Below are 20373 nucleotides of genomic sequence, written 5' to 3' on the forward strand. Positions count from 1 at the left end.
TTCACCTCCTTCATCTCCATCTTGGCTCCCTGCCTATCGCCCCCGCAGCAGAGCACAAAAAGAGACAGGTCAGTTTGAAAGAGGGGGCAAAAATTTCCCAGAGAATCACAGTTGCGTGATGGCAGCCCCCCCCCCCCTCTGAAAAGAGGTGATGGGTCCTGGCCACCAGCTCTTCTTAAACTTGTGAGCATTTTACCCCCTTTTCACCCAGAATTTGCACATAGATGTGTGAATAATGCCAAGAAAAAAGTTGTGAAGTTTCAAAACACACATTCAATTCTTACTCCTCACATAACACATCACATGACGCTAGCCTCCCTCTCATTAGCATGTTGGCGGTCTTTAGCATTTTAGCAGCTGTTACCACATTAGCATGTCAGCGAACGTTAGCACGTTAGCACGTTAGCGGTGGTTAGAGAACGTTCCACATTAGCGTTTGTTAGAGAACGTTCCACGTTCGCGGTGCTTAGACAACGTTCCACGTTAGTGGTTGTTAGAAAATGTTCCATTCTCTGCCCTGCAAGCTCACAAGTGACCACCACGTCTTGGTCCTCGTCGTCACTCGTGTTCTCGCTAGCGGGGTGACACCAGGTGGGACTAAGCATAACGCGGCTGCTAGGGGAAGCACGACTCTGACAAACTGGCATTTATAAGCACATGGTTTCTTTGTGGTGCTGCTGACAGCACCACTGCTGTGGGCGCAGGCAACGATGCACCAACATTGCTGGAGATTAGAGAATTTAAGTGCATTTATCCCGTGTTCCCAGGGGGTTGGGTCTAGCTCCCAAACACCCTATATTGGACCCTTGGTAACAGGCGGATGGAGCGATATGTAAACAGTCTGTTTCTTTGGCGAAATAATGTTAATTCCAAGGCATTACGGTGCAAGTGTCATTGGAAAATTTCAGGGCCAATGAAAAACAGCTTATTAGCATAAGATACACCCCCTCCGGGATGGAATGCTAGAAAAGAGGAAGCTGGTCAGGCACACGGCAGCCCGCAGCAGCCTCACATCTTGGTAACTGCTAAGCAGGCGTTACCGACGCAGTGAGAAATCTGTGACATGGGCGTATAAGAGATTGCATTGCTTCAAAGGGAGCTGGTCTCGATGAGCCTCTGGACAGGGGGGGGTTTAAAAACGCCACAGCTGGACTAGCACAGTGTGAATCCCATGTGAGGTGAGAAACGGGGCCTCCTCACAAGCGGAGCAGGTGGTTTCACAGATGCTGGAGGCATAACTAGGATGTATTCTCTACTGGCATTCACACACATTATGCCAGGTCCTGTGGACAGGATTCACACCCCCCCAGGAAGCCAGAATGGTCCCTCCCAAGCACACAGGCAGAAAGCAGGAATATGTGTGCGTGTGTCCATGTGTGCACAAGATAAAAAGACATAGACACACATTCATATAAAGAGAGAAAGTGCATTCTGGGTAGATAAATACTGGACACCATTGTGTCCCTCCTGTTGCAACACAAAGCAGCAGGCAGCTTAGCCTTTATGTCCCTGAAGAATGCTGGTCCAAGTCAGCGCCGGATGGACGGGGGGAACACATCTGCACACGCCCCCCGCAGGCTGACATGAGGCTTGCACTGCTGCCCACTCTGAGGTTGATGCACCGATGGAGGAGGAGGGGGTGCCCTGTGGTACGAGCCCAGTGACAGGCCATCATGTGACCTCCCCACCTCAGCTGAACAATCGGATCACGCCGGAAGAACTCTGGATCAGAAAAGCAGCTGCTGACAGTCTGAGACCCCTCAGTCTGTATGCAGCATTGCTGGGAGGGGGTAGGGGGTTGGATCCTCCCCCCGCACATTACATGGACAGTCCTGCCTGACAGCCGCGTCACCCCCTGAGTGTGTCAGCAGGATGGGATAAGCCTGAGACCTGCCTCACAATGCCTATCCACACCCCCACACCTCCACCCCTGGCGGGTTGTAATGAGGCCCCCCAGGAAAAGAAGCTCTGCCATCACCAGGCAAGTCCCCCCCCCCCCCTGCCCCCCACGAGTGCCCCAGTTATATTTATTAAAAATGCAGAAATGCTAAATGTGTTACGAGCAATCAATCACAGGTGCAGTTAACCTCCGCCCCCCCCCCCCCCCCCCCCCAGCCTCAGCCAACACCAGGCCATTCCACGCGATCTGGACATGCCTTTTCAGAGAGTGGAGCTCGGTGCAATGGCAGATATATCTCCCCCAAGACTAATGGCTCATTAGTGCTACCCCCCACCCATATTAGCCACCACTGCCCCCTGCAGTTCTGTAGGGTGCCCAGGAGGGGTCACTGTAAAGTGCTAAGAGGGAAGAGGGAGTGGCAGGGGGAGCCCAGCTAACGCTGGATCTGAGGTACTATTTTATTTGAAAGCAGAGAAAGAGACGACGAGGAAAGCAGGGTGGCCATCGACGCGATAGAGGGACGATGAGGGAGAGAGAGAAAGAATGAGAGAAAGAGAGAGAGAGAGAGAGAGAGAGAGAGAGAGAGAGACAGCAGGGGAAATGGAGCAGGTCTTGGGGACGGCTGTGCATTTGTGCTCCTTAACTGAGAGTGACGTGCGGCTGGCTGCAGAGGGGCTTGTGGGGGGGGGTTATTGATCCAGCCTGCTGTCGCTCTCAGAGAGTATGGGGGGTGGAGAGGTGTACACACACACACACACACACACACACACACACACACACACACACACACACACACACACAGCATCAGCACAGCACCACATGGATAAACACCTCCCCAGCTCTTCTCTCCAGGTAGTAGCAGACAGCTGCAGCAGAGGTTAATTGATTGGATCGATAGCCAATCACCTGTGACGTGCTGCCCAACTCGCTCGCCACCTGCGGCCTCCACTTGGCGGTGCATATGAATGTATGTCTATGACCACTTTTGCCCCCCCTCCGGAGCTGCCGCAGTGGCGTTTAGTGCTGCCATAGAGCCTTGACTGTCAACGTAAGGTCCCAGCCCGCTTACCGCCAGAGGTGGGACTCACCACAGCAACTTCTTGTTCATTTATTTATCCCATCCAGCACCATAAATTGGACTGGAACCGGCACCCTTTGGAAGCACCAATCATGTGGAGGAATATGCTGGCAAAACTACCTCGCTGAAGTACCGTGACCCACCAGCAGAGGACCGTGGGCATCCAGAGCAAACTCACAGACCAGCGAAATTCCCTCTGTGTCCTGGGGGATGTGTAACCCCTTTCCTAAAACTCAAAGCTGACGGCATTGGGTGCAGTCCTCCTGCATACACTACACCAGCACCCCAAGGGTAAAGCCAAAAAAGCAAAGAGGGGTTATTTTGGGGTCTCTTCTCGATCGGAGACTAAAGCGATATGGAGTCCAACCCAGCATAGATAGACAAGCAGGTGGGCCTCTGCTTAGAAAGCGGGTCGGGGCAGAGCGGCCTGCTCAGAGAGGAGGGTTACACACAGAGACACTTTATCCTGCAATGAGGGGGGGGGAGAGGGGTGGAATCACCCAAACGAGTAAAACGCGTTTTTAGGAAATCAGCACATCTCTCCCATGCTTCACTACTTGAATGCCTGAGTCAGGCCACACGTACCAGGCACAGGGATGGAGCATGTGAGAATATACCCCCACCTTCGTGAACACTGCCCGCGAATGTATTCATCATTTCCAGCTTTAAATTACACTGTCATTATTTGAACACGTTTATGACCGTAATGCTCTGTCAATATTACTCTCATTTTGTACCAATGAAACTTGAGAGTGAGCAGGTTGGAGAGAGATGGGTCTGGAACGCTACCCTGTGCTGTCAGGCTAATCGGGAAGCACCTCAGCGAGGAGGCATCCGGGTTAAAGGTGACAGGCCCCATGACCGGGCTGGCTGGGGTCCTGTGTCTGGGGCTTATAGGCTGACCGATCAGGTGCATGCGTGAGAGGAAGGGGCTACCTGTGACAGGTACACAAGCCCGGGCTGCCTCCTCCTTCCTGTGGCGAAGATCTGTTACACACAGGTTTGTCAGCAGCGACTCACAGTCAGGGAGGATGAAAAAAATATGTTAATGAACGGCACGAGGAAATCAATGGATCCATTTATAATCTCAGTTACAAACAACGGCACAGTAAGTGACCCAGACGGGCATCGGTTTTCTGTGGTGATGCCGTCTGGCAGCTCCTCCGCACAAAAGGGACCGGTGCCTGGTCTCCTAGCAACCCCTGCAATCCCATCCCTCCTCGTTGCGCTCTCTCTGCCTCTCCCTCCCTCTCTCTCTCTCCCATTCTTCTGGAATTCTGCGCTTATCGGGAATCGGACTGAGCACAGATCTGCCAGAACGTCGGTGCATTTTCTGGAGCTGAGAGCTTGAACTTCGGCAAAATGGGACCTCTTCGGAGACAGACCAGTCAAGTTAACTTAGACGGAATGTGCAAAACACCGGGAAACATCTGGATTTCTACATTCAGACAACAGCGGACCTTGGAAAGCAGACCGGAGTTAGTGTCCACATGTCGGCTATAAGATGACAAAAGAGCTCTTGTTTCCGTATTCCTCATTGTTTAAATCCAGGGATGTTCATTTTTTTTCACCCCGACATGTTTCCTGGTTTACAGGTGGAGAACCCGTGCTACCGTAACCTTGGGAACAGTACCCCAATATGAAATACCATGAAAAGTGATGGTACGGCAGGCCCGAGAGACAGCAGCATCCCATGGTGGACAGTCCGGCCAGTAGCCTGACCACTAACGGCCCAGTCAGAGTCATGCAACAGTCCCTTAAGGCTGTTCTCTGATTGATTGGCCCAGTTCTGCATCATCCACCTCGCCACACGTTGTTGTGACTCCAGACTAGACTGTGTTCATTTTCACAATTAATTCAATATAAGGATGGAAAAGTAGAAGGATGAGAAATTTCACCCCACAGAGAGTGAGACAGAGAGGTGAGTCTGCAGCATAAGTAGTGGGGCACGTTCCCCTGGCAAAGCCCTGACCGGCTACAAAAATACCCCCTCCCACTACTCTCGACTCCAGATTGTCTCATGTGGTGCGGGCAGCGCTCAGCGCTTCCCCAGAATTGACATCGAGTTCTGTCCGAATGGGATGGTGCCCTGATCCCTCCCTGCTCTGTGTGTGCTGGAGGAAGAGAAAAAGCAGGCAGACAGACATGGAATCATGATGTGGAGACAGCAGCGCTGGCAAGAAAAGCCACACAAACACACTCGCGCTCACAAAGGGAATGTGCAAAGCTGTCCGGTACTCCACCGAGAACCACATCAGCTTAAGAAGTATGCTAAGAAAAAATGTAGCATCACTTAGACAGGCTGTGCCAGGGTCAGAGGCAGGCAGGTCATGGAAAGATGTGGAGCCACAAACCACGGAAGCCTGAAACATGCCTGACAAACAAGCTCTTAATCACCGGCTAATCGCCACATCACCGTCGCCAGATAAGCAGGACTAATGATAACCAGTACAGAAACATCTACTCCATTTCAGACAATTCGCTACATTTAAATTGTCCATAAACAGTGTCTAATAGCCCCTGGCTCCCACACGGCCAATTTTATCGTAAAAGAATGATGCTTATTAGTCTGATTTACAGAGGGAAACGAGATTTCGTTCACAGGCTGCCAAACCTCGTCTCAGTTCGAGAATGAAAACAGGGGGAAAGGAAGAGACATCCGCGCTCGACGATTAGGAAGGGCTGTCGAGGCATGCAGCAGACATGTCCCGGAAAGAGTCACCAGCCCATGGAGTAATGTAGGCCACATCCAGAGGAATTCTGGGTAATGGACCTTTCAGCCATTCCTGGGTTATGCGCCAGGTGGGCCAGGCAAAGTGACCCTCGCTGTCCGGAAAATGACTCGACGAAGCGATTTGGATTAAACTCACCTCTCCCCCCCCCCCACGCATGCATTCCTCACAGCTTTCAATTAGGGAAACAATTACGGCACGGTCCAGGGAGAGCGGATTCTACTCAAGGTGACATGCGGACCAGTAGCTCATGCACAAGACCTAACAGGCTGCCTGGTGCCGAAACCACCACCCAAAGGGAGTCGACCGGTGGCGTCTCGCTGGCCTCTATCACCGTAGAATATTAACAGGCGTCATGCCCAAAGCTGGGGCGGCATGGTGGTGCAGTGGTTAGCACTGTTGCCTCACACCTCTGGGACCCGGGTTCGAGTCTCCGCCTGGGTCACATGTATGTGGAGTTTGCATTTTCATCCCATATCATCGTGGGGTTTCCTCCGGGTACTCCGGTTTCCCCCCACAGTCCAAAAACATGCTGAGGCTAATTGGACTTACTAAATTGCCCGTAGGTGTGCATGTGTGAGTGAATGGTGTGTGAGTGTGCCCTGCGATGGGCTGGCCCCCCATGCTGGGTTGTTCCCTGCCTCGTGCCCATTTCTTCCGCGACAGGCTCCGGAAAATGGATGGATGGATGGATGCCCAAAGCTCTGCTCATAACTTCTCAGCTTCGCCCATGATATTGTCATTATATGGGGCATGTAATGTAAAGGAAATCACAGATACGAACAAACCGAAACTGATTGCCTGAAAAATTGCAGTCATTCATTGCTGCCGGAGAAGTCAGCTCTCAGCCCCTCAGAGGTGTTTCGCTGCTTCCAGGTGCCAGGATCCCCCCCCCCCCCCCCCATGGCATCTAAGACACACAGGTGGCTGGAAACAACACAGCATTCACACTCCCCATTGCCTGGCATCCAGCAGGAACGTCCTCCGGCCAACGAGACTACCTACCCCCCGTTTCGGTATCTGTGGTCTTAGCCCCATCCTAGGCACTGGCTTGATGGCACAGACCATCCCGAGCTTCCCGGGGAGAGATCGATAGTGGTGAAGTCCTGCGATTGAAGCTGAACTAGGCCCCCGTAGAGATTCCATCAATGTATCCCTCAGGATAGTGGTCGGCAACTGGTCGATCGTTATCATCAGCTCGATCTTCAAGACGATTCCTAGTCGATCGTGACAATCAGACCGTCACCTTCAATGCCCCCCCCCACACCCCCAGCAAAATATTGGTATCTCTCCAGATTATTTTCTTTGTATAAGCACCTCTCATTTAAAAAATAAATGGTTGGAGACTCTTGCCTCAGGAGGTGGGACTGGCTAAAGACGTTCAGTCCATTATTTCATTGCTGTTCTTTTCCTAAAAGGTTAATAAAGGGAAGCTTGGTTTCAGTATGGATAAGTGTGCCAAACTTCTGCTGTTAACATTCTGGGTGATCCCTAATTGGCCTGACACCTGGATGTCGTCCATCAGGAATGTGGATTTGGATCTGGCTGAACTTTACTGATCAAACGCAGAACTGAAGACCCTTCACATCAGAGGAATCGATCCCACGGTCTGCACACTTTAATGGGAATTCAGGTATGATGTGAATGTTTCGGAAAGGACTGCGGATGGTTAGGGTTGTGGACAGACACCCTTGCTTAGGGGAACAGAGAAAGGAAACCCAGCGTCGCGATAGGACAAGACACCCAGAAAGCTTCTGCTTGGAGGACAAAGGCCAGGGCATAATCACGTCATGCTCATTATTCATCTGGGGGTGGGGACAGTGAGGACAGGAAGCCAGTGGACTTCATAGGGCTGCCACCTCCTCTGCCCCACCCGCCTGTCTCACTCTCTCTCACTCTGACCCCACACACAGATTAAAGGCAAGTCGAATTTTCAGGCGTTTCTCCCTAATCCTATTAGCAAAGATTAAACACACTTCCCCATTGCCTCCTCCTTGCACACCTACACTGTAATCGATATTATTTCAGCCACTGCGCAGCTCTGCACCTGGGAAATAGAACTGTACACATATAAACTGTTAGAAAAAAAAATAAACAGCATTCAAAGGGGGTGTTCCGTGAAGGATTGCGATAATAAAACTACCATAGGTGATCAGAATTCATTACCGCTGTTTCTGCATCGCATAAACTAAATATGACGAAGCACTTAAGCGTCGGGCGTACGTAAATCGATAGGGGAGAACCTGTGAGGCCATTTCAGAGCGCAGTCTGCGCGGCCCGTCGTTAGGAGGCCGGCTGAGTGCTGCGATCGATAGGAAATTAGCTGATGACAGTGTACCGTTATCCAGACACGGGAGGCTTGCCATGGAAATGCCCCACTTTTGAAGAAGATAATGCCTGCTTAGACTGAAGAGGGTGGCTACTCCGTGGACAAGCGACCTCCAGTGCAGAAACCTGTGCTTGGTTATATGAGTTTAGATCGGATTAAGTTAAGTTGTATAAAGCATGCAGTATTTTAAAGCCGGGAGACGGACGCTCAGTTCATGGCAAATGCACCGTACACCACTCCTGGTGAGGACAACATAGAAAAAACAGCATTTGATCTGGGCCCAGCATATACTAACGCTAAAACAAAATGCAATTACAAAACGTCTGTACGTTTATAATTTCATCGGGCGTGCGTGTGTGGGAGGCTGTAATCTCAATTAGGACGTGCCTTTTCCTACGAGATCAATTAATGCAGAATTACTGGCGTTTAGAGAACCGAAAATGAATGAATGGATAAATGAGCTAAATGGGCCGGGAAGCACGCAGGAGGAGAAGATAGTTTGTCATTTTAGATGCAAATACGTGCAGAAAGTGGGAGAAACGACAGGTGTAGCGTCCGGCTCAGGGCGGCGGCGCTTCGCTCTGCAGCTGTCACACCTTCCAGAAGGCGAAAAATGCCCATTATCCACATCCATTGCGTAAATACTGCCAAACAACCCCTTTTCTTGGGAATGCGTATTAATTTAGCGGCTCCACTCCCTCGCAACCTCCATCTACCCCCGACCCTGATGACAGCTCCCACTAATTGCTTTTGCGTTCATAATTAATTGTATTAAAACCTTTATCATGTTTATAGGCGAATGGGGTGCACCTGCCTTTCCGCTATTTTCTTTTTAATGTTATGCCACGGACAGCCGCGAAATCCATCTGTGCAAGCGAACTGAAAACAAAGCCTCGCCTTTTCGGCAACTAATAAGTCTGACATGCTGTGTAGCAGCTTCCAGATGTGGATCCCTCTCGGCACGGTTCATAATTATATAATCCGAATCCTGAGTGTGTGCTACTGTGGGTGTTAAAATTACCAACGGCTCGTTTGGCACAACTCGTCGCATCTTATGTGTCTGTGTGTGTGTGGAGGCCTCTATATATATATATATATATATATATATATATATATATATATATATATATATATAATTGAATTATGCTCTTATGTTAATTTCTCAATGGACAATGTCTGTATCGGGCTTATCGTTGCTTTACCACTGAAATGCTCGCACCATCCGAGGTCTCTTGACAGCACGCAACCAATGGCTAATTAATAATTAAGTGAACATACATGGGCTCGGTTTTGTTAGTCATACGCGCTAATGACATTTCATAAACTGCACGAGCAAACATGCAAGGAAGCCGGGTGCTTTTCTGAAGCGGTGGGAGAGGAGCGCTTGCATGGCTGCGGGGATGTAGGACCAGACCCCGGACGGAGCGGCTCCGGACTAATGCGTTTGTTGCCGGCTCCTCATGAGCGCCAGGCTCATTTCTGTCCACCGATTGAAGCGGAAAACCCCACCGGGGTTTGCCAAGCCCAGCACGGTTCGGAGTGTCCGGGAAACAAGTCATATCTAAAAGCACTGCGGGTCATGTGCAAGCTTGGGGCGGATTTCGCGTATTTAAATACTGGCATCTAATAGACGCGAGCTGCGAGGGTGTAAGTAACCAGCCCCCGTTATGTATGAAGCGAGAGACATGAACGCATTTCTTCTAATTCAACTTCCAGCCGTCATCTAGATATGCTAAGATGCGTCAGAAAATAAGCAGGCAGACAGGCATGCGGTCTTACCTTTCAGCCATTTCCAGTACTTTCCCGTTAAAACCTGATATTAATAATCCCTGGGATGTCACCCATGGTGCCCGTGGGCTCTGCAGCCGCAGTCAGTCGCTCCCCGTCGATGAAGCGCGCGCTGCCCCTCCGCGGCTCCGTCACCAGCGACAACCTGACATCACGCAGCGGGCACGTTTCCATGGCAGCACGCTTACGCAATATTTTAATAGTGATATTTGTCGGTGCGACCGTCACTACAGCTTTAAGCACGCTTTATAACATAATGTGTATTTTTATATATGTACTTTAAAATGAACTTCAGGTTTCACTAAATAGCAACAGCAACATATTACTAAATATTTGCAAACTAAAATTGTTTTTGGTAAGTTTTGGAGTGTAAACGCAAAAAAATTAAATCAAGTATTTCATTTTTCATTTTATGGATAATATTAAGTAATACATAAGTAATACATAATATTGCTTATGTTGTTTTTTTTTATTTGAATGAATTCATCCACCTTCACACGGCTCGTACTTGACAGGGTCTCAAGCAGTTTAATTCTGGGCAGGATTAATTTGTTCTCAGCTCATTGGTGAGGCACGAGGCACCTTAAGTGTAGAATGAGGTGTTAATCACGGACATCTGGTGTAGAACACTGCGTGAGTTAAGGAAAGTGTAAATATAGCGACCTCTGGTGGCAATATTGATGAATTGAGTTTGTCCCCGACGCTGTCCCTGACATGGTGCAGGCATTCACTACTAAATATATATATATATATATATATATATATATATATATATATATATATACACACACACACACATGTATGGCACTCAATGGTTTGGACAAAACAAGCAGCATACAAAGGAGAGCGATAGTGCCACATCACATGATTTAGACACCCATGGAAAATGGTTTTGGAAGAGAGGCACACTCACACACCATTCACACACACACGCACACCTACGGGCAATTTGGCAAGTCCAATCAGCCTTAGCATGTTTTTGGACTGTGGGGGGAAACTGTAGTACCTGGAGGAAACCCCACGACGACATGGGGAGAACATGCAAACTCCACACACACACATATGTATATATAAATATATATGCATTTACACAATCATACTTTGAATTTTCTTGCGAAAAAAAAGGTTTTCATTTACAGTGGAACTGAATTTAGCGGAAGCTAATTAATCCGCTAACGCTTTTCAGGGGCACCTCGGCAATTTCAGTCCGCTACCGAAAAAGTTAGTTTCGCTAGTTAGCGGATTAGAAGAACCCCGCCCAGCACTACTATTGATGCTGTGGGGGCTCTGCGTGGAAGAAACCCATCAAACGTAACACAGATTAAATAATTCTGTGGTTGTCAGAGACTGGTAGATGTTTATAGAAAACGTCTCAACGTTATTTCAGTCAAAGGAAGGAATACTAGCTATTCGGGTACAGAATTTAGTGATGAATTGTCATTGTTGACGCACCACAGTGCACAATAACAAAATGCATTCTCTGCATTTAACCCATATGTGACAATGTAACATAGCGCCTAGGGGCAGTGCCTTGCGTAGGGCACTTCAGTAGTGCCTTGTTGGTTGGGGATTCAAACCTGCAATCTTTCAATTACAAGTATGCATCCCTAACCATTAAATTAAGCCACCACTGTCCCGTCCTAACCCTTGTATAGGAACTGGCATCTTTGTTAATTTGTCTAGTTGAATATGTGAATTTGTTGTGGAATTTGTTGTTGTGTTTTGTATAGGTGATGCAATAACATCAACAACAATTTTAAAGAAGATCCAATATTGTTATGCTCATATTTCTTACTAAAAAACTAAATAATGTGTCCTAATTTTGTCAAGCGCAGTCCACAGGGCAGGGCAGTCATTGCAAAATGGAGTGACAGCATTCATTGTTTAACGTTCCTTTTACCCTGTACAAATTTCCCACTTTACCAGCATCAAAGCCCACCCCCCCCCCCCCCCCATAGACCATCACACATACGCTTGGTGTTAGGCAGTTCATCTTTCAGTTTGTTCTCTGCCTCACACATGTTCCTCAAACTTAGACTCCTCTGTCCATAACACCTTCTCCCATCATCTTTGGTCCAATGTCTGTGTTCTTTTGCCATTTTTAAGTCTTTCCTTAGCCAGTCTCACAGCTTTTTCTTCACAACTCTTCTTTATTGTTAAAGATGATATTAGTGTTTAATGGGTATTATTTCACAAAGCTGCCAATTTAGGACCTGTGAGATGTCCATTTCTCAGACTAGAGTCTCTCATGGATTGTTCCTCCTGCACAGCTGTGCAACAGCGCCTCCCACTTCTCTTTCTATCTGTTAGGTCCAGTTTGTGCTGTTTGGTGAAGTGAGTAATGCACACCTTTGTAAGAAATCTTCAGTTTCTTGGCAACTGCCTACATGGAGTAGAATTCACTTCTCAAAACAACAGTAATGCTGATGGTTTCTGAAGAAAGGTCATTCTTTTTGAAAGCTCATGCTACAGACATTTAACAACCCAAAGAAGACTGCTTTTACTGTTTTACTGAGCTACTGAATTATCCTTTTAACATAACGTAGGATTCGCTGACACAACTACTGTGTCACCGGTACATAGGAGTGATGGTTGCTGAAAATTTTCCTTTGTATGCCTTTATAGATATTTACTAAAAATCATGTTCTTGCAGTGGTATCATTGTCATCTACAACAATACCAATGTCTAAGCTATCTTTTGTATTCGTAGAATGTTATTTTGATTGAAGCAAATTTGAAACAAAATTTCTTTCAAAAACCAGAAAAATTCTCAGTGATTCCAAAATTTGAATGTGTTATCCTTGTTGTTGTTGTTGTTGTCTTTGTCATTGTTATTTATAGTAGTTTAGTTGATATGTACAATGACAAAACTAAATATATTCTATTCTATTCTATTCTATTCTATTCTATTCTATTCTATTCTATTCTATTCTATTCTATTCATAAATTACATTTGAAGAACGGGGGGGCGGAACTGAAATGTAGGGCCTGTATTTCATTATCCGGTGTCACAGTCGGACCGTTCCCCCTACTTCGACTCAATACGACGCAGAACCGTTCAGTACGCAGTGTCTTTGGAGGACGAATGTGACAGTATATTAGTATTCCTATTTTATTTTATTATTAAACCGTCATGTTGGTAGCCTCGGTACATTATCCATTGTTTGGGCAGCCCCTCGGCAAATCTAATATGAATCGAAAGGAGTAATGTTTTTCCTCCGGGCAGTGAAGCAGAAAGTTGCGGTTGCCGCCTTCCCCCTACGAAATGTTGGACGGAGACGGCGGCTGTTGGATGCGGCGAGGACGGTCGAGTGCTGCGCTCGGCGAAACGCCGCGTATGTGCAAGGACAGGCCCCCGAGCCCCACATACGGGAGTACTTCTACTACATCGACCACCAGGGACAGGTGACAATGCTGGCTTTTTCTGACCTAAAAATGGTTGTTCTGACACTTCGTTATCATTGAGTCCTCATGTGCTTGCGTTGCAGCTTTACTTTTTTACTTTTATTTTTTTTGCCAGCTCTTCCTAGATGACACTAAAGTGAAGAACTTCATCACTTGTTTCAAAGGTCAGTTGCGCTGAAAGTAGCAGACTTTCCAAAACACTTATTATGAAGCACTTACTCCCACTTTACTAGTATCAAGTATGGTTGTGCCATATTGTTGCTTCGGTTGTGGGTGAAGCTTTTCTTTTTATCTTCTAATGGGTCCTTATGCAGGGGAAAAAGTTTAACATACAGTACAAATTTTAGTATACATTATTCCTTGGACTACGCATTCAGTCTTTTCATAGTAGATTGCATTTATGATCGTGCTTAGTCCTTGTTTTGGTTTGTCCTTTGCGGTGAGACAACGATATGGCATAACCACATAGGCCATATATATTGCGTAGTATCAGTAAAGTAGATTTGGTGCTTGTAGGTGTATGTCTAGTGACATTTATATAATACTAATTCTTCTTTTCATGGGTCCTTATAGAGAGTGCGGAGCGTTAAACGCTTTAGAATGTCCCCGGAAGTAGCTGCTGGGTGCTTCAGCGCCCCCTCTTGTCTGTTTCGTCGAAGAAGAACTTAGCATTAGTCATGTGGTTATCCGTTGCTTTTGAGTAATCGTTACTACCGAGTACTCGGCAGTCCAGTATTACTTACTTAATACTTGCTACCCAATACTCGGTACTACTTGGGTTGGCTATGCATACAATAATGAATGCTGCTACCTATACTGTACCATAGTCCGTAAGCCTACAGTGCTTAGCAGCGTCACGTTAGTGTGGGTAATTTAATTGATGCTATTGCTGGTCGTAAGAACTACAATCACGATTGCTTTCTCAAAATTGACAGCGTATATAAAAATATGGCCCACTGAATAAAGATTATAAGAAAGGAAAATCTGAAAGTTATCATTTCTATTATGAATATTTAAGCAATATGTCTAAAAAATATTCATTATCTCCAACGGCTCAGAGACGACTTTCATTATTTCTCCAAAAAGAGTATCGTTATTAGCTGTTGATAACTATGGATGATACAAAAGAACGTCTGTGATGTTTACTCGTCGTTTTCTACGTTTGTTGATGTTGTTATACCTTCTCTGCACTCACACATGGACCTTATTGAAACTGTCACTCCTTTGATGAGTTTATGCACATCAACAGGTTGTTCACAGTTATTATGCGGGCATAGGTGTTGTCATTATGAGAAGTTGGCACTCTTCTTATTTTTCTTCTGTGCAGATAAACAGTTCTTGATCTTCTTCTTCACCCGTCTGCGGCCCAACGAAACCGGCCGCTATCAGGATCAGTTTCCCTTCCTGGCTCTGTGCGGGAGAGAGAGGAACTTCCTGCGCTGTGATGACAGGCCCCTGGTGTTCACCCACCTGTTGCCGGGGGTGGGGCTTGGTGAAAGGGGCGGTGCCTCTGAGATGCTTTCATTCTGTGGGGGTGGGGATAAGCTGACTGCGCCGTTCCGCCCAGAAGCTCTGTTCATGCATCCGCGCACGGGGCGGCTCTACCACCCCTGTGCCGACCGGGCAGGGTCAGTAGGGCTGGTGCGCTCTGCCCTGGCCTTCGAGCTCAGCCCCCACTTTGAATACCCCCCTGATCAGCCCCATGGCGGGCAACCCACCCACTTCATGTGGGCAGGAAAGCGACATTCTCTGACCAATGAGTTGGCCAGACATTTTCCTGAGGACGAAAAGGAACTAACTGGGACTAATTGAGCTAATTTAGATTGCAATCACCAGGCAAATTTTTCTATTGTGGATTGAGATCCAGGCATTTAACGGACTTGTGGTAAAACTGATGAAATATGCAGTACAGTGTTTGCTGTTGTTTTTTGTTTGTTTTCATAAAACAGTAAATGACATTTATATTGTCTTATGGTGTCAGTATTTTTAATATTTGTTTGAGAGTCATAACGGGTAGATGTGTGCCTGTAAAAGGTCAGTATAAGATTCAGTGCTGGGGAGTGTTCGGGGATTTCTCAGTTAGCTGGACTAACTTAAGCTAGAAGTCTTGATTGACCAATAGGAATGCTCCTGACCTAAACTCTTGTTGCACAAGCATGACTGTTAGCTTAAGTCAACACACTAACTGTGAAATGCTGCTTCGTGGAACAGCCCCTAGTTTTGGTAAAATTTTGTTCTGGTGTCAGAGTGCCCACTAGTGAGCAGTCAGAATTAATATAAGCAATATAAGCAATAATTCTCTCCCCCCCGGGTGCAAGGTGAGAGAGCCCAAACAGTCATTCATCGAGACGAATGAATTTGTAAAATAAATTTAAGAAAAATCATCATTGCACCTTGATGTAACTAAACAATCCACATTTTCAAATATAACGGTACAATATCATTTGTTTAATTTTATTTAACTTGATATGTTCCATTGGCATTTTCATCTGACCAATAGGGGGTGCAGTTGCAGTAAAATCGCCTATGAGTGTAAGAAAAATGTGAAGTTAAAAATGTGTTCATTGTCTATAAACTATACACAGTCGCACAGTGTTCTATGAATTTGTAATTGGATGCTCCTATCCCAGTAAAGTGATAAGCCCACACCGGCCATTAGTACAGGCAGATAGCTCCTGTATGTTATATCATATTAAGTGCCTCTTTCGAGAGTCTTACCTGCTCACTAGATAGTGACTTTGTATCCCTGTGCACGTTTTCACATTCTGGTATACAGACATTGAAGAAATCAGTCAGAACCTCCACGATCCAATTCCCATTCAATGGGACAACACAATAATTGTCTCAATGTTGTGAAAAACACAAAACAATAGCACAGTAGGTGAGCATATGAAATATAATTGCCACAAATTAAAAAAAAAAATTGAAAAAAGTAGTTACTAGTGTAAAATATACAAAATGTACAAAAGTTAACAAAAATGCATAGAATGCAAAGCAGAGAGCTGTCAGAGGAGCTCAGAGGAGATTATAGACACCCATGTCAAAGGTAAAGGCTATAAGACCATCTCCAAGCAGCTTCATGTTCCTGTGACCACAGTTGCCAATATTATTAAAAAGTATAAGGTTGATGGGACTGTAGCCAACCTCATGGGACGTGCATGCAAGAGGAGATGCAAGCCCAGGCTGATCAGAAGGATAGTGTGGATGGTAGAGAAAGAGCCAAAGAAACCATCCAAAACCATTGGCATTTTAAACAATAACGGGCTCTATGGAAGAAGACTCAGGAGGGCTCCACTACTGACGGAAATACATAAAAAAAAGTCCGAGTGGAATTTGCCAAAATGCATGTCGACAAGCCCAGAAGTTTCTGGAAGAAAATGACAGAATGTCCTTTGGACCGATGAGACAAAACTGGAGCTTTTTGGCCAGTCACATCAGCTCTATGTTTACAGAAGGAAAATGAAACTTTGAAAGAAAAGAACTCCATACCTACTGTGACACATGGGGGGGCTCAGTTTTGTTTTGGGGCTGATTTGATGCATCTGGCACAGGGAACCTTGAATCTCTGCAGGACATAGTGAAGCCTCAAGAAAAAAACATTGGATTATTCTTAAATGGCCCTCCATGAATCAAGATCTAAATCCTGCTGAACATCTATGGAAAGATCTGAACATTGCAGTGTGAAGATGCCACCCTTCAATCCTGAGACAGCTTGAGCAGTTTTTCTCAGGAAGAGTGGGCCAGACTACCTGCTGGCAAATGCAGACACCTCACTGTGAAGTACAGAGGTCACTTGTTGGCAGCGATTGCTGCAAAAGGTGGTGCCACAAAATATTAAATTAAGTAATCTTTAATTAAATTAAATGTAGTAAATTAAGTAATTGGCGACCATCTTTTTTTCTGAGCCATTTTCATTTGTTTGATTATGTAAAATATTCAACTGAATCAAAAGCAAAGTCTGATTTGTGTTAAATATGGAATAAACAATAAGGGATGCCATTAAACTTTGGTCAGTTCCAAGTTATTTCAGTGATAGTTGTGTTTTTTTGTTGTTTGTGGACGGGTACTGACAAATTTGTCCACGTCTGTATGCATGCGTATATATATGTTTGGAATGGAATATATAGTGTTTAAAAATACACACACGACATGCATCCCACGCACTAGAAAAAGAACAAACACACACACACACAGGTCAGGTACACGCCAGCCAGCCGCATGTATATACATGCATTAATTCACACATGTTCATGTTTATATGTGAGCTTATTGCCCTGGTTGCGTTGCATTTATCACACCTTCCACATGGTGGCAGTGTCAGCATGGGTCTTCACTTAGCTGCTCCAAAAAGACCTGCTGTGACAGTTAGTTCCTGCTTGCCTGCTGAGAGGGAGCGATCACAGAACATCTGGACGTGGTCTTCTGATACGGCTAAATGAAGCAAAACACCTGAGAGTCAAAGATTCACCTTCTAAGCATACTTTTAGCCTCACGTAACTAATATCTTACTGTCTTACACTGTCATGTTATAATCTAGTAAAAACAACAGACCATTTGAACCTCACTAATAAGTACTCTTATTAATCTTTAAACCAAGTGGTGTAATTTTTTTTATAACCTGACAATTATCATTATTAAAACCTGGACATAATTCTCTGTGTAAATGATGTCATTGATGAATCATTTAATGACTAGTTTTCATTTCTATAAGACAGATTTACTTCTGCTACGGAGTTGTCCTGCTTTTCATAGCCTGATGTTTTGGTGAATGTTTAAATGCAGCAATAAAATAAGAAGAGCACGCACTGCAAACTCCTTTTTGCCTCGTGTAGACTTTGGGCTTTTGAAAGCGATCTTCAGTGGAATTCCGTTTAGTGCTGCGTTGTGAATCGGGTTTCTAGTTTTGAGGCTCTTTCTTCTCCCTGGATCCTCTTTAATTCCTTGATCTTTAGCCAGAGAATAAAAGCTCCAGACAAAGCAGATTTCAGCGGAGGACTCCAGATGTGAACGCCAGCAAAACGTTGTCTCAGCTGCACTTAGATAACGCTGGTCGGTACTGATGAGAAAACAAGGCCTTTGAGGGCCCCATGGGGGGTGGGGGTTATCGTTCTGTCAGCGCGGTCTGAGCTGAAGGGAATTCGGAACAGAACGTGAGGTAAACCACTCAGGATCTGGCAGCGATCTGATGCGGATGGACATGCATTTCTCCATTCTGCATAAACACAAAGAGTACGACCAACAGATTCTCCTGTCAGAAAGCCAGCATGAAAACCTGAGGGCCTTATGAACAGGCCCTGGGCCTCATGTTTTGTCAGGCCTGAATTAAACGTGGTATCATGGTTTGCCTAAAAGAATGAGATCATGGATACACGCATTGAAAATTAGCTTCCTTTGAAGGCTGTCTGGCCTCAGCCTTAGGGACTGGGTGAGAAGCACAGACGTTCGGGAGGGACTTGAAGTAGAGCTGCTGTTTCTTTGCATCGCAAGGAACCTGCCGATGGCATCTATCAAGGATGCCTCCCGGGCACCTCCCTGGGCACAGCCTCAGGGACGCCAACTTTGGTCAGCTGGCCGGAGTGAGATTTTAAATTCAAGTCTGCATACACATGCACACGCATTAACAGTTTTATTACCTTGCAAATAGTCTGCCATGTTTGCCTACTGCCCCAACGCGTTTGATGTAGGTCTACAATCAAATAATTTAGATTTGCCACAAGATTGCTTGAGTGAGAATAGTCCAGATATGTAACATTTGGCAACCCTGGATGCCTCGGGCATGTCTATTGGGGAGGTTGCCCCGGGGCACTTCGCGCTGGCCTGGGAATGCTTTGGTATCCCCTTGGAGAAGCTGAAGGTGGTAGCAGTGGCGGGGGAGAGGGAGGTCTGGGCATCTCTGCTCAGAGTTCTCTTCCCACAACCATGGACCAGGGCAAGTGGCAGAAAATGAATGGATGGACAGTTTACCAGGTGCTGACCAGTCTTAAGAAATGTAACCAGCAGTACATTTGAATATTATAGGTAGCGTTATCCTTCATGTTAGTACTGAGAATGTGCTTCATTTAGCCAACACTTCCAGGATTTTTTTGCTATGTTTCTGTGTGATTGCATCCCCTCCCTACTTGCCTGTTGTTTTTCATTTTAAGTTTAAATATTTCTATTGTTGTCCCACTCTGTGTATGTTTTTCATGATAAAAATAATTAATGTAATTGTAACCATAATGAAGTCCTCTGGTAGAAGGAATGCTAGGCGTGATTGACAATCTCCCAGCCAATCAAAATTAAGCCAGTTCCTCTTCTGACCTCCTTTCCCCGCCCCCAGTCATTTCCTTTATTCCTGCCCCCTCTTCTCCCCTGCTGCAGCTGACAGTGGGAGTGCTGTGTGCGCCCTGTGATTGGCCTCTCAGTGACCAGTAGGCTGGGGCTCCTGCACACGCCCAGTCGGGGGCATATGGACTTGATCAGGGATTGCTATGTAGTGATGTCACACACACACACACACACACTCCAGTGTATAGACACACAGCTGGATGTGGTGATGGTTGAGAGAAACACTCACAGCACACGTGTGAGCAAACCCGTCTGAGTTAACATGATTGGCGCTAATCCAAAGGCGCTAAAGTAGAAGTAGCAGAATATCATTTAAATTAAACATGGAGGAATTTCTATAAGATAGATTGCCCAAGTGAGTTAAATGGCCTCAGTAAACATTGACAGAAGTTACACTTAACCAGTAACATAAAAAGACCTTTATTGCCATTATACTGTAGTACAACAATATTGTGTGGACATCTCTGTTTGTGCAGCAGTTGTCAAAAACAATACGTACAATAGAAAAACACTAATTTAAGATTGACTATAACAATGGGAATTGTACAAACTTCTTCCTACAATACACTGATTCATGTCCGTTTCTGAAAGGCTTTAGTGTGTCCATGTAACTGCCGGGTATGGGCTGAGGGTGTGCTGATGCTCTTCCAGCTCTCGGCCACCAGGGCGGCCTGCACTTAGGTGGCACTAAAATCACAACGTTGGGAGCGGTGACCTACATAATCAAAGATGGATTAAGTTGCTTGCTTATCACCTATGCAAATCTGAAAATGCTATCTGGGATGTTTTCGCCTACGGTGACCTAACTTTAACT

The 20373-nt window shown here is 46.0% G+C and overlaps 2 protein-coding genes across 3 annotated transcripts in view; one reads left to right on the forward strand and one right to left on the reverse strand.

Annotated features, from left to right (window-relative positions):
* arhgap39 (Rho GTPase activating protein 39) overlaps positions 1–9951 on the reverse strand; it is a 51569-nt gene extending 41618 nt beyond the window's left edge. For both annotated transcript variants that reach the window (XM_049011357.1, XM_049011356.1), the window contains exon 1: positions 9819–9951. In XM_049011357.1, coding sequence (XP_048867314.1) covers positions 9819–9829 — 11 coding nt within the window. In that variant the 5' untranslated portion in view covers positions 9830–9951. The remainder of the gene's footprint in view (positions 1–9818) is intronic.
* Positions 9952–12849: 2898 nt separating this feature from the next.
* On the forward strand, positions 12850–15201 carry c4h8orf82 (chromosome 4 C8orf82 homolog). Its single transcript, XM_049012364.1, has 3 exons — positions 12850–13232; positions 13348–13396; positions 14560–15201. Exons 1-3 carry the CDS (start codon positions 13035–13037, stop codon positions 15042–15044), a joined length of 732 nt encoding a protein of 243 aa, XP_048868321.1. The 5' UTR covers positions 12850–13034; the 3' UTR covers positions 15045–15201.
* Positions 15202–20373: the final 5172 nt, after the last annotated feature.

This window comes from Brienomyrus brachyistius, chromosome 4 (assembly GCF_023856365.1).
Source record: "Brienomyrus brachyistius isolate T26 chromosome 4, BBRACH_0.4, whole genome shotgun sequence".
In the NCBI taxonomy this organism is placed as follows: Eukaryota; Metazoa; Chordata; class Actinopteri; order Osteoglossiformes; family Mormyridae; genus Brienomyrus; species Brienomyrus brachyistius.